Source organism: Octopus bimaculoides, chromosome 1, assembly GCF_046866305.1.
Source record: "Octopus bimaculoides isolate indiv1 chromosome 1, ASM4686630v1, whole genome shotgun sequence".
Classification (NCBI taxonomy): domain Eukaryota; kingdom Metazoa; phylum Mollusca; class Cephalopoda; order Octopoda; family Octopodidae; genus Octopus; species Octopus bimaculoides.
Genome location: NC_142928.1, coordinates 62,815,000 through 62,829,834, shown reverse-complemented (window position 1 = coordinate 62,829,834; position 14,835 = coordinate 62,815,000). Strand labels below are relative to the sequence as shown.

At 37.0% G+C, this 14,835-nt stretch overlaps 1 protein-coding gene across 1 annotated transcript in view; it reads left to right on the top strand.

Annotated features, from left to right (window-relative positions):
- Positions 1–14,835, top strand: part of LOC106871800 (lysozyme) — a 141,321-nt gene that overhangs the window by 31,029 nt on the left and 95,457 nt on the right. Inside the window, exon 3 of the mRNA XM_014918442.3 lies at positions 13,427–13,464. Coding sequence (XP_014773928.1) covers positions 13,427–13,464 — 38 coding nt within the window. The remainder of the gene's footprint in view (positions 1–13,426; positions 13,465–14,835) is intronic.

Here is a 14,835-nt window from a genome sequence, read left to right as displayed (position 1 = left end):
ATGCGTATTATTAGCTCCACCTTTCGTGTCAGTGTTTCATATTTCCTTTCGTATTGACTTAAGGTCACACTACGAGGGTTAACAGCTATAGTTCATAATCGGTCTAATGCAATTTGCTCCACAACACATGGAAATGCTAAGGTTTCGAAAATCCGTGTGTTAGAAGATAGCAGGCACTAATATATTTGGTAATAAAATGGGCAAATTGATATCACCAAATAGAATACAATATTCAGACAGCAGCTGGTATATCAATTGGTTCTATAACAGGAGTTATAAAAACACCTTTAATCATCAGAAAAAAAAGCATGGCCACAACCTTAGGGCTGAAACGTATAAAAGAATAAAATGGATAAAAATTTGGTATTGCGTGAATCCTATGCAACTAAAAATTTGAAAATGACATATCTTATGTGAGTATTTTATGACCGTTCTCAAAAATAAGCAAAAAATGAAATAAATGGAACTTATATTTTCTTCTTTCTCCTGCATCATGTCTCTGTGTGTGTGCGCATGTGTGTGTTTGTATTTATGTGGATGTGTGTTAGTGTCTATTGGTCAATCGAAACGCACTGCGTGGAGCAAGGACTGTTAGCATTCCTTTCGTCACAACGTCAAGTTCCTCGCTCTCCCGCTTTCTTACACTCTTAATATTTACCCTATTATAGTCTTCAATGATAAACTTAATGTACTCATTTCAACACAGTATATAAGGTGTATATAAGAAACTAAATCTTTCTTTATGTTGTATATTTGGCAGTAATGCAGTGTGTCACGTAATAGGATGTTTAAACTCGCGTTATTAAATGTGACCGGCTACGTTTGATTATTTCGAGTTCTGCCGTTAATTTTATAGTGTATGGTGACCATAGTTGGGAGCAGTAGTCCAAGCGGCTGCGGAAATACGTTCTCCAAAGGACCATCATAGTTTCCTTTTCACTTGTTTTGAAAGTTCGGAGGATCCATCCAGCTCGCCGTCTGCATTTTATTACTAAATTAGTAATATTCACTTGGAAAGATGTATCATTACACATGTCGATGCCAAGATTTTGATTCAGGGGTTGCAGTTTCGCTCAGGGCAATGTATCCTGTGTGCATATCGTTCAGCTTTGTATGCTAGTAGCGCAGGTATTGGAGTTTTCCTCCATTAAAGTGTATGTTATTGTCCTCAGCCCACCTGTATATTGCGTCTAACCCCAGTTGCAGATGCGCAATATTTCCAGGGATCTGAATTGTCAGAGACATTTTTGTGTCATCTGCATAGCTAGAGAGACTGGGTATCTGAGCAGCTTAAGGTCACTACAAATAGCAGTCTGTGAGGGCCACTATAAATAGCAGTGGCCCTAGGAGAGTGCCCTGTGGAACACCACTTACTATTTGTGTTTCCTTGGAGGTGACTCCATTGGCGACGACTGCCTGACGTCAATCTTTTAGAAAGTCGCGTAGCCACTCTCCAAGCTTTCCGACACTGCCGAGTTCAGGAAGTTTGTGACATATACCATGGTCGACTTTATCAAAAGCTTTTGCAAATTCGAGATACATCACATCTACACTTGAGTTGTTTAGCAGTTGCTTTAACATTCAATCACAATATTGTAAGAGCTATGTCAAGTAGTTTCTACCTGGCCGAAAACCATGCCGGGTGTTAGTCATTAAGTTATTCTCTTCAAGGAACGCGATTGGTTTCTTGCGGACTATTCGTTCCATGAGTTTGCTGATGTGTGAAGTCAGAGAGATAGGTCTACAATTTTTAGCTCCTGCCCTGATTTCTCCTTTGTGGATAGGGCATATTATTCCTTCTTTCCATTTGCGAAGGATTACTGGAAATCTACCAGGGCCAACATTTGCATTTGTGTGTACCTAGTACCTTTAATTATTAATATATATATATTGACCAGTAGGCTAGTGGTATACATACACACACTCATACGCACACACATAATTATATATATACATATAAATATACATATGTGTATAAATCTAATAATATTAGGGATAAAAATCCAAATTTACAGGTAAAACTCAATTTAATTCAATTTATCAGAACTTAATATTAAATAAAGTTTCACAGTATATAATATATAAATATATAATTTCACATCTATATGTGACAGTGGATTTTCATGGATGAGTTCATGAACTTTGGTTCTTTTCTCTAAATTATATATATATATAAATATATATATATATATAAACTTAAGAACCATAATTTAATTTAATACATTTTCCTCTGAAGTGTTGTTTTTAAACCTATGCATAATGTAATATATTTTAGAGTTGAATGGTTTAGAGCATACTTTTGATATTTATCCATACTTCCATTGTTACATTATACAAGTAAAGAATCTTGAAATTCACTTTACGAATCAAGACTGTAATTTGGTAGGTTGAAAGTTGTAAACTAATTTAGTGACAATCGAGACTACATTAGTGTTATTTATAAACGATACACCTATACACACACACATACACACACACACATGTACTTATAAAGATACACATACCAGACACACATAGACACACACACGCACACACACAGTCACGCACACATACTATACACCCACCCACATACACACATATATGCCTAAACACATACACACACACACACACGCATGGTTGTGTAGGCGTATTATAAAGTTCGCTTCGCAATCCCCATTCTTTGTTTTTTGGCGAGATTCTTGCCTGGGGTCAAAAACATGCCATTTCAGCGGATTTGGTAGACGAAGACTGTGTAGAAGTTTGTCTTGTGTGTGTGTGTGTGTGTGTGTGTGTGTGTGTGTGTGTGTGCGTGTGTGTGTGTGTATGTGTGTGTATGTGTATGTGTGTGTGTGTATGTGTGTAAGTGTATGCGTCTTTGTGTTTCTTCCTGCACAACTTGACAGCTGCTGTCGATTTGTTCAGCTGAAGTCTTCGAGGCTTGATCCAGAATGGCTGCTGTCCAATGAACGACACAAGTAAGTTAAAATAGAAATAACCGAAGATCAGACTTATATACGTCCGTACGTAAGTATGTATGCATATATGAATGTATGTATGTATGCATGCATGCATGAATGTATGCGTGTACGTATGCAGTATGTATGTAAGTAACTGATTAATTTTGATAGGTTCCGGCCAGTATAGGCCCAGGTCATGTCTAACTTAATAGCACCACCTTGTGAAGTCTTTTAGTCATATATGGGGCAGCATGGCCCACTCTAGCAAGGAGTTGTTATTGTTAGAGGCATATCCGGGTGTAGGGGGTTGGTCCGGGATTTTTTGGAGAAATTTCTCCACAGAAATTTTGAATTTTATGGGATCCGTTTCTATTTTGACGTATTAAAGAGAGCTGGATCGGTTGAGGTAAAGTAGTTGTGTCGTAATGTTGTCATGTGTCCTGAGTTCAATCTTGTAGTGGGCGGACAACATCGGGGCCAAGTCTTGTGTGTATTTTAAAATTGATGCCAACATCATTTGTGCAATATTGATGGAATATTTTCCACATCACACAAATGATGTAGTGTTACCGGCGGCGTTGGAGAGAGTAGAGATTGAGTTTTTTTAGTTGACCCCAAATGTCAATGCCTCTCATGCCGTCTATCTCTCCTCTTATTGACCTCTGGAGTACTTTCACTTTGATAATGAGTTGTTTCGTATGGAGAGGCCATTGTGGGCAACAGTATTCAAGGTAGGGTCAGGCAAAAGTAGAGTAGAGAAGGATGATTGTCTGGGCATCTCTAGACCGGAAAGTTCTCAGAATCTAGGAGCACATCTAGTGTGCCAAGTCAACCTTGCTCTTTACGTGGAAGCTCCAGCTTAGATTGTTATCAAGAATTACTCCAATATCTCTGATGTTGTTGGATGACACTAGGGAGTTGCCCGAGGGAAGGGCATATGGTAGTTTTAGAGTATCCTCTCTTCCAAAGTGGATCAAATTAAACTTATTTTCCTTGAGAAGCATACTGTTCATTTCCGCCCATTGGACAACAAGAAACAGACAACAGGAAACATGAAGGCATCTTCGATCTTCCTTACCTTTTATGGGCTTCTGAAGTTTAGAATCATCTACAAAGATTTTCAATGTAGAATGTTTGATAAGTCTACTATGTCATTAATATAGATAATGAAGAGGAATGGGCGAAACACAGTACCTTGTGGGTGACCATTACAGACTTTAGCTGAGTTTGAACAGATTCCCTTAAACAGATCATGTTGGGTTCTGTTCGTCAAGAAATGCTTTATCCACTGCAGCAGCTTTCCACGGACTCCAGTGCTGGACAGTTTCTTCAGCAGGACCTTTTGCTCTTCTGTGCCAAATGCCTTGGTGAAATCAAGGTATGTGACATCAGTGTTGGAATGTTCTTCCAAAGATTTTAAAATGTCATCAAAATGGCGCAGAAGCTGCGACAGGTGGTCCCTGCCATAAAGGAAACCATATTGGTTTGGGTGTAGAATATGGTTGTCTTCGATGCAGTGAGTTATACGCGATCTCACACCCTCTCAAATACATTAATGATATGAGAGGTGAGTGAAATCGTACGGTAGTTCGCTGCAAGAGAAATTGTTTCCCTTTCTGAAAACTAGAACAGACTGGGAAAGAAAATTACCAGAGATATAACCTGCGTGAAGTGAGTTCCTTCAGAGCTCAGATATAGGGGAGTACAATTTGATGTGGACACTTCTTCAGGACAGAGGCCGGGAACTTATCGGGACCTACTGTCGAGTTGTGCTTGATCTTATTTATTTCTTTTAGGATAGCAGGAGCACCAAAAGTTATGTCAGATATAGTTAATTGCGGCTATACATCACTGATACTAGCCAGATCAACCGCATTAGCGTTACTGAAAACAGAGCGATATTGTTTCTTCAATATCTTGCTCATGGATTGTGCATCATCATGTAAAGTGTTGCTCTCATCAACTAGAGAACCAACAGTGGAAACAATGACTTGATATCTTTTTGCAAATAGGATTGAGTTTTATTGTCTCAATGGCCCAATTCTCCATCGCAGCTCTTTCTTTGTTTATGATGGTAATCATGCTCTTTGGAGGCGGTATTTTTTCGATTCGAGTGATGCAATGGCAGTTGAATGGGTGCGTTGCTGCTGGCAGTATTTAAGTTGGTTGATTTTCTTGTTAATTCTTTTTATTTTTCTGATAATTGCTCTTCTATTTCTAGGGATTCTGCACTTTGATTTGTTTACTGATCTTAATGGGGTATGTTTTACGCATAGATTTGTTACATATATACAAGTGTCTGCCATAATGTATTTTTGTTGGTGGAAATGTGTGCGTGTGTTAAGGCCCAATCAACTTGTGAAAGATCATGATTGATTGTATTCCAGTCTGCGTTATGAAGATCTATAATGTCAAATGGATGGACTGGAAAGAGTCATTGGGATTGCTCTTTGGATGGCAGAATCTCAGATCACAGAGAACCATATCATGGTGTATGAGTGATGTTGTTTTCTTCCACTGCAATATTGAGGATAGTGTGAGTGTGGTTACTGAACACTAGGTCCAAGGTGTTGTAGTGACACCTTGTTGGTTCGAGAACAAGTTAGGTCAGGAGAAACTCATCTAGGAAATCAAAAAGCAGTTCGATTGCTTCCTTGTCACGTGTTGATGTGGAAATACCTGGTTTCAAGCTGTTTATGGACCAATCAACAGTGGGAAAGTTGAAGTCCCTATCATTGATATATTGTCAGCATGACACTGATGGATGAAACACTCAATACTGTTGCGGCATTCCTTGAAGCATAGTTAAGGTGTCGGGGTGGCCTATGGAGATCAACAACTATTAAATTGTTGGTTTTACTGTACACAGAAGCTGCTTCGCAGTAGCCATTGGTAAATACGTCCATTGATTCATCCGAAAAATAATCGTACACGGAAATGGTGGTCCCACCCAGTAATAGCTGTAAAATTCTTCATTCTCACCCCAGCTTCTAAGTGGAGGTTAATGAGATGGCTCTCTTTGAGGACGAAGAAAGGGATATGGTGTGCATGGTCAATAAGGCAACCCTCAACAAATTGGATCTACCATTTTTGGACATTGGTGGAAAGGCTGGCGCCTTGTGCACTGTGCAAAAATGTTGGAACGATCGCAGTGGGTGATTTTGACTGTTTTGGGAATTTGCTTTTTAATGGCAGCAGTGTATGTATGTATGTATGTATGTATGTATGTATGTATGTATGTATGCATGTATGTATTATGTATGTATGCATGTATGAATGTATGTATGTGTGTATGTTCGCATGTATGTCTGTGTGTATATGTATGTATGTATGTATGTATACATGTATGTATGTATGTGTATATGTATGTATGCATGTATGAATGTATGTATGTATCTTTGTATGTTCGTATGTATGTATGTATGTATATATGTATGTATTTATGTATCTTTGTACGTTACTTTACATCTTTCCATGAAACATTTTGAATACTTGTTTAAGACTCTGGGTAATGCCGGAATATAAACACACAAATACACACAATGGTGAGAGTAAAAGACTCTGACTTGGCCCCAGTGTTTGCAAATATTGAAGAACATAGTAAAATAACTTCTAAAAATAACATTAATAACCTAGTCTTTGGAGTATAAATAAACGTGAAATTTCGATAGCGAATTTTAATTTTAATCACTTTAGAATATATTGTTCATTAAACACCCGGTGGGCGGTCTCGGATGTTTCCATAAATATTCTAATTATGCATTTCAAAATTATTGCTTAGTTTTCCATCAGCGTTTATCTGTAAAATTACATTAGATAGTAATCAACACTAGATATAATGCTTCGCGACATTTATTCCATGTCTTTGCGCTCTGAGTTCAAATCTAATGTTTATCTTGCGTTTCGGATTCTATAAAATGTAACAAACACAAGTGTTGCAGTAGTGGGATTGTAAGGACATTAGACCAGATACTTTGCGATTTTTTGTGTTGCACTTTCTTTTTAATGAGTTCAAATTCAGCTATAGCATAATTCTGTGGTAGTCTTAAGCCTTTTTCTAGTTTGCCCACGACCGTTTATCACCTTGGTTGCCTTAAGTGGAGTTCAGGTATCCATTTGAATAAATAATTGATAACTTCCCTTTCATTAGATTCGGAATCTTGTCTGTTGCAAAAACATAAATTTCAAGTGTTAAAGGGGAAATATAACATTAAAATACTCTACGGCGATGCACATATATGCATCTTTTGTGATTACCATGATACAATTACAATGCCAAGATCATGGTTTCGATTTCGAGGCTGGTGGGACGTTGTGTTCATACACACACACACACACACACACTCAAACTTACACACACACCTCACACACACACACGCGCGCACACACACACATACACACTCGCACAGATATATGATGAGTTCTCTCGTCGTGAACGACAAATGGAGGTGTCAGTAAAATAAAGCAGTGATCATGTTTCATGAACACACATGCTTCACCTGTGGTCTGTTGGTTCCGTACAAATCTTTTGGCAAGGAACCAGCTTGTGGATCCGAGTGCTCGTGAATCCTTTACTGCGTGTTTTCTTGAGTGGACGGCAAAGCCTGATTTGCTCCGTGCGACAAAACCACAAGGGCAAGTGAGGATTTCATTTAGAGGAGCAGCCTTTTGCCAGTGTGCCTTCATGATTGCATGAAATTGGTCCCGATGTTGGAAGCGAATTTGCTCAAATCTTTGAACTAAAGAGAATCATTATTGGCGCCTGGTCATGCGTTCCGATGCTTTGTTTTCCTGGAGGAAAAGGGAATGTTGCATCGCTTCAGATTATCTTTTAGTTTGTTTTCGGAGCGCAAGAGCGTCCTTCAACTGATCTTTGGGAATGGCTAAAGAGAAGTTGCTTTGTAATTCTGATATCGCTCATACTTGAGATACATTTAAGCTGTATTTTGATGAGGATGGCTTCAATACCTGATATGTGTCATTTTCTTAGCACATCACGGTTTTATGTTGGAAATAGTAGGTAAGCACTGGATATCAAAAGCGTCAAGCTTCAGCATCATAAAGTTATGATGAGAAAATCACCGACTTGTATACATCGATTTTTACCTTCGTGGCTGTTCCAAAGCCTATGGCAAAACTTACCGAAAGTGGAAGCCTTCCCATTTCTGGAATTAATTTCTCTATCCATCTTAGCATCATTGGACACAATGGAACCAAGATAGGTGAAGGAAGAAACAGGTTTCAGTGCTCTATCATCAACATATACAATCGGGGCAACAGCAGTAGGATAGATTCGAATGTGGTGGAGGACAAGCTCAGTTTTCTTGATGCTGGTGGTCAGACAGAACGTTGAATGCATGCGAGAAGTTGTTTAGAATCTGTTGCATATCCTCAATGTCTGTGCTACAAGGACATAATCGTCTCCAAAGAGCAGATATGTGTATATATGGTGTATATATATATATATATATATATATATATATATATATATATATATATATATATATATATATATATATATAAACATATATATATATATACATATATGTATACATACATATATATATATATATATATATATATATATATAATATAAACATATATACATATATAAACATATATACATATATGTATATATATATATATATATATATATATATATATATATATATATATATATATATATATATATATATATATATATATTCCATCCGTGCTTTCCCCACTCTCGCCTCCCCACATTTTCACACCTACACATACACACACGCAAACGTCAAGATCACCAACCCTCTTTCACACGCACCTACATACTCTTACACACACGCGCACCTTCGTTTTGGGATCACTACTACTTTGTTATCTCCCCTTCTTCTTAGCTCTCCTGTGTGAGCCTTCTGTTCGGCATTCCCCATGCTAGATCGCTAACCACTACACACATTTTCTTCTCTCCTTGTTTCTCTTCTTGTTTCTTTCTGTGTTCCTTTCTGTGGAAGAGCGAAGGCTGGAAACGTTAAAAACGTTTTCAATTCCCGAGCGTTATACTAATCTCCCTATATATATATATATATATAATCAAGGTGAGCCAGTGAAAAGAGCACACACACATGCAGACACACACACACACATACATATATGGTGGTGCATCAGCATGGCCGCAGCTCTAAGCTGAAACTTAATAAATATATATATATATATATATATATATATATATATATATATATATTTATTAAGTTTCAGCTTAGAGCTGCGGCCATGCTGATGCACCACCATATATGTATGTGTGTGTGTGTGTCTGCATGTGTGTGTGCTCTTTTCACTGGCTCACCTTGATTTTCTGTGTGTGTTTGTTCGTGTGTTTTCGTTCGTGTAACAGTAATATAACTATTAATATTATTGACTCATAAATGTTTGATTCAAAATATTTCTGCGCCAATTCTTGTTTATTAAAATTCATCAAATATGTCTTTTAGAGAGGAGTTGTTATGGTGCTAATTTAGTATCTGATATCATGTGCTTGAATAGGATTTACGTAAAGTAGTGGCTTAAATATAGATTATAGTAACGAAGTATTACGAATCAATATTTAATTTGACTGTGAATTCAATAGCGTTGATTAACCCCAAATTTCAACTAATAAGTATTTGCGACTACACACCTATACCAGCATAATTATTGCTATGTGTACATATGTGTATGTGTATGAATGTAAGTACTTATGTATGTACGTATGAATGTATGTATATATGTATGCATGCATGTATGTATGTATATGCATTTCTGTATTAAGTATTTTCTATCGTGGAAATATGATCTTTAAGATATATTTATCTAGCTATATATATATATCCATAAGTATCAGGGCTGTTGCCAAAGTAAGATATCTAATGTACGCAGAGTAGAGCCGCTTTGCACAGACTGACCTTTAACTCTGCTGCGTATGCGCTCTACGTTTTAACGTTATAGCTCATTTCCGCTGTTTTGCAGCAGTGTGTGGAAGGAACGTGTTTAGCGTTTGAACATCGCATTGACAATAACAGAGAAAGTTGTCATGGCGATACCTGCTCAGAGGCCTACGCAGGGTTGCATAAAATCTATGGAGAAGCATGTATGAACCACACACAAGCGTACGGGTGGTTCAGACGTTTCCAAGATTGACAAAAAATGTCGATATTGACGAACGTTCTGGGAGACCCGAAACAAACAGAAGAGAGAAAAATATTGCAGATGTGCACATGCACAGCAGCGATTAAGGCCAATCTGTCCCAAGCAGGTGTATTCTGCTTGTTTTAGCTTCGTTACTATTACAACAGTCCGGATACGTATTGATCACCCCACGTATATATATATATATATATACATATATATATATATATATATATATATATATATATATATATATATATATATATATATATATATATATATATATATATATATATATATATATATATATATATATATATATATATATATATATATATATATATATAATATTAGGGAATATTGATATATAGATATACATATATCTATATACCAGGGAGGGATAAAGGCAAAATACACGTTTTTACACATTTTTTTTCACGCTTTTTTTACACTTTTTTTCTGTATTTTGCTTTTAGCCCTGTTTTTTCTTGGGCATGTGCATATATTGACGTGTGTATGAACCTTTTTTGTGCGCGTGTGTATGGGTGCGAGCGTGGTGTGCGCGTGTGTATGGGACCGAGCGTGGTGCGCGCGTGTGTGTGTGTGGGCGTGGATGTGGGTATATATATATATATATATATATATATATATATATATATATATATATATATATATATATATATGGTGAATGTGTGGGTGAGCATGTGTGTGCTTCAAGCGAGGGTAGATGTGTATATACATATATGCGCATGTACGTGGGTGTGCGGGCGCGCATGTGTATGTATGGATTGGTGCGCTTATGCGAATACTATGGCTGTAAAATTCTTCACTCTCACCCAGCTTCTAAGTGAAGGTTATTGAGATGGCTCTCTTTGAGGATGAAGAAAGGGATATGGTGTGGATGATCAATAAGGAAATCCTCAATAAATTGGATCTATGATTTTTGGACAGTGGTAGAAAGGCTGGCGACTTGTACATTGAGCAAAAATGTTGGAACGATCGCAGTGGCTGATTTCGACTGTTTTGGGAATTTGCTTCTCAATGGTAGCAATGTATGTATGTATGTATGTATGTATGTATGTATGTGTGTATATTACTTTACACTTTGCCACGAAACATATTGAATACTTGTTGAAGACCCTGGGTAATACCGTAATAAAAACACACAAATACACACAATGGTGTGAGTAAAATACTCTGACTTCACCCCAGTGTTTGGAAATACTGAAAAATGCTGAATAGTAAAATAACTTTTAAAAATAACATTAATAACCTAGTCATTGGAGCGTAAAGTTGAAATTTCGATAGCAGATTTTAATTTCGATCACTTTAGAATAAACTTTTCATTAAACACTCGGTGGTCAATCTCCGTCGTTTCCATAAATTTTCTATATATACATTCCAAAATTATTGGTTAGTTTCCCGTTAGCGTTTATCTGTAAAAGTAAATTAGATAGTAATCGGCACAATATATATTATGCTTCGAAATATTTACTCCATCTCTTTGCGCTCTGAGTTCAAATCTAAGATTTACCTTGCATTTCGGATTCTATAAAATGTAACAAACACGAGTGTTGTAGTAGCGGGATTGTAAGGGAATTAAGCCAGATGCTTTGCGATTTTTTGTGTTGCACTTTCTTTCTAATGAGTCCAAATTCAGCTATAGCATATTCGGTAGCCATGATAAAACTCCGAGTTTCGGATGCCGGGGTGGGAGCCCACGCCAACATCTCTTCAGTTATCCGGCCATTGAAAATTCCTGTGAAAAATGAGACTACCGATACAGAGGGTGCTTTCGATGTGAGCATGGGGTCATATGATGGAGCAGGCATATGCGAACTTATTGGATTATTCCTACTAGATACGTTGGGCAAGACTTTTCCTGACGTACACTTCGCAATTTACAAAGATGATGCCCTAGCTTTACCCGCTAATACCAATGGACCAGCACAGGATCGGTTCAGGAAGAATATTATCCATTTGATGAAAACCTTCGGTCTCAGCATAACTACAGATACCAACCTGGCGGTTGTCAATTACCTAGATGTGTCCCTAGATCTGAATAAGAATATTTATAAGAATATTTATAGGAAGCCCAAAGATAGGCATAGTTACATCAATGTAGGTTCCTGCCATCCCCCTATAGTGTTTAAAAATTTAGTTAAAAACATTAGTAAAATAATCTCTAGCCTCTCCTCTGATAGGGACACTTTTAATAGGGTTGCCCCAGTATAATAAAGCTCTAAGAGATAGTAGTTTTAATGAAGAAATAACCTATAAACCTGCCACTAGTCCAGTAACAAAGAGAAGAAAGCATAGGAATAGGAAAAGCATCTGGTTCACACACCCCTACACACCCGAAGTGATCTTTAATATAGGCAAGTACTTCTTGGCCCTGATAGACAGGCACTTTCCAGTTAACCATAATTATAGAAAGATCTTCAACAGACATAACTTAAAAATCAGTTTCAGCTCAACTGCTAATTTTAAAAACATAATCGTACACAGCACACAAAAGCCGCAATATGAAGGCAGCTGTTCATGCAGAGATAAAAACTTGTGCCCGATAAATGGAGCTTGCATGTCCGAAACCATCATTCATGAAGCCACCGTGAACTCTGTATCCACTAAGGACACAGTTTCCACGAAGATGTACGTGGTCCTCACGAAGGGTAATTTCAAGGCCAGATTCAATAATCACACTTTGAGTTTCAAGCACTGGGACAAAAGAAAAACTACCAAATTATCCAGTCATCTATGGTCTTTAAAAGATAAAGGTGTCAGTTACAATTCCCATAGGTCATTTTTCACAGAAATTTTCAATGGCCGGATAACTGAAGAGATGTTGGCGTGGGCTTCCACCCCGGCATCCGAAACTCGGAATTTTATCATGGCTACCGAATAAATGTCAAATATTTTTACAAATAGATTCCTCTATTTACATAATATCGAGGTCTCTTTTTTCTTTTGTTGTCCTTCCTATCAATATATATGTATATATATATATATATATATATATATATATATATATATATATATACACACACACACATATATATAGTTAGAATAGAGGCAGCAGACGAAGGATTAATTCCAAGTGGCTATCTGTTTTTCTATGTGTTCGTTCCGTTGTCTGTAGTTCATTTTTTTAACGTCCTGTACACTGATATGCATCTATATACATATGTAGATGTAAGTATGTACATATATGTGGGTATACATGCATACATATTCTTTGTATTATATATATATATATATATATATATATATATATATATATATATATATATATATATATATATATATATATATATATATATATATATATGGTTTATTTTGCATTGTAGGTCCAGTTCCACAGGATTGCCTTGAATGTATGTGTCAGGTAAGAATTATCAAATGTTTGTTTTATGTTATCTGTACGTGCTTAAAGTATGAATGTGAAGAAAGGGCCGAAGAAAAGAAGCTTATTCATGAGTATTTTGAACTATGTCTTTGTGTTCTTATAGCATAAAATGTGTGTTATATGGAGCTGCAACCAGAACCCCATGTTAACCATCGTTGAAAACAATTGAGTTTGCATTCGAGAGTAAAGCTCTGAAAATGAAACTGACGTTTCTAATTCCAGAATTCCTTTGTTCTGTGGCATTGGAGCTTTGGGATTGACGCGTAATCTTTTCTAAAGTTCGACGTCAACATATGATTTGAGCATCTCAAACAAGAAGCATTTGTACTTTGAAATGCCATCAATAATTAGTAAACAGTCTTTTACGTTCAGTGATAAATTTTGACCAGATTGACAAGGGTAATGACACCGAAATATATCTGATGTGAAATAAACAATCAGGTATGCAGATTGGTCGGGGCCGGAAACAGATGAGCGTTGTAGTGAACCAATAAACATATTTGTCTTGTCCATCTAAATTTTGAAATTTTGTTTCCAGGTAGTTGAAATAATGAATTGTATACTGCTGTCGATTCAACTTACAGTATTAACTACTCAAAATCTCCTTGTGTCTCGTCAAAAGAAAGCAGTATTAAGTTGAGTTTAAATTTCCTTTTGTGTAGAATTTAAAACTTGACATTATGGCAATCATTTTTACATCTCAGACTCCTGTCTTAGCTAAAATCAATACCACCTATATATTGATTATTGTTTTATTAAAACAGATGCAAAGGCAATTTATAAACGTCTAATATACTTACGTTGGTAGACTATCAAGCAATTGTTAACTGAAGCATCAACCACTCACATCGTATTGTCAATTCTAATCTATATCTCCGAGGAACATGTGTCTCAGCAGATCGGTCCCCATAGACAGAGGTGGAGCAAATCTTCTTGTAAGGAAGTATAGACTACTATATGTGCAGGAGTGGCTGTGTGGTAAGAAGCTTACTTCAAAACCACATGGTTCCGGGCTCAGTCTCACTGAGTTGCACCTTGGGCCAGTGTCTTCATGGGCTTCGAGTCGACCAAAGCCTTGTCAGTGGATTTCGCAGATGGAAATTGAAGGAAGCCCGTTGTGTGTATATTTATATATATATATGTGTGTGTGTGTATGTGTGTGTGTGTGTGTGTGTGTGTGTGTGTGTGTGTGTGTGTGAGTTCATGTTTGTTCCCCCACCATCGCTTGACAACCGATGTTGGTATATTTACATCCCCGTAGCTCAGCGGCTCGGCAAAAGCGACCGATAGAATAAGTACTAGGCTTACAAAGAATACGTCCTGAGGTCGATTTGTTCGACTAAAAGCAGT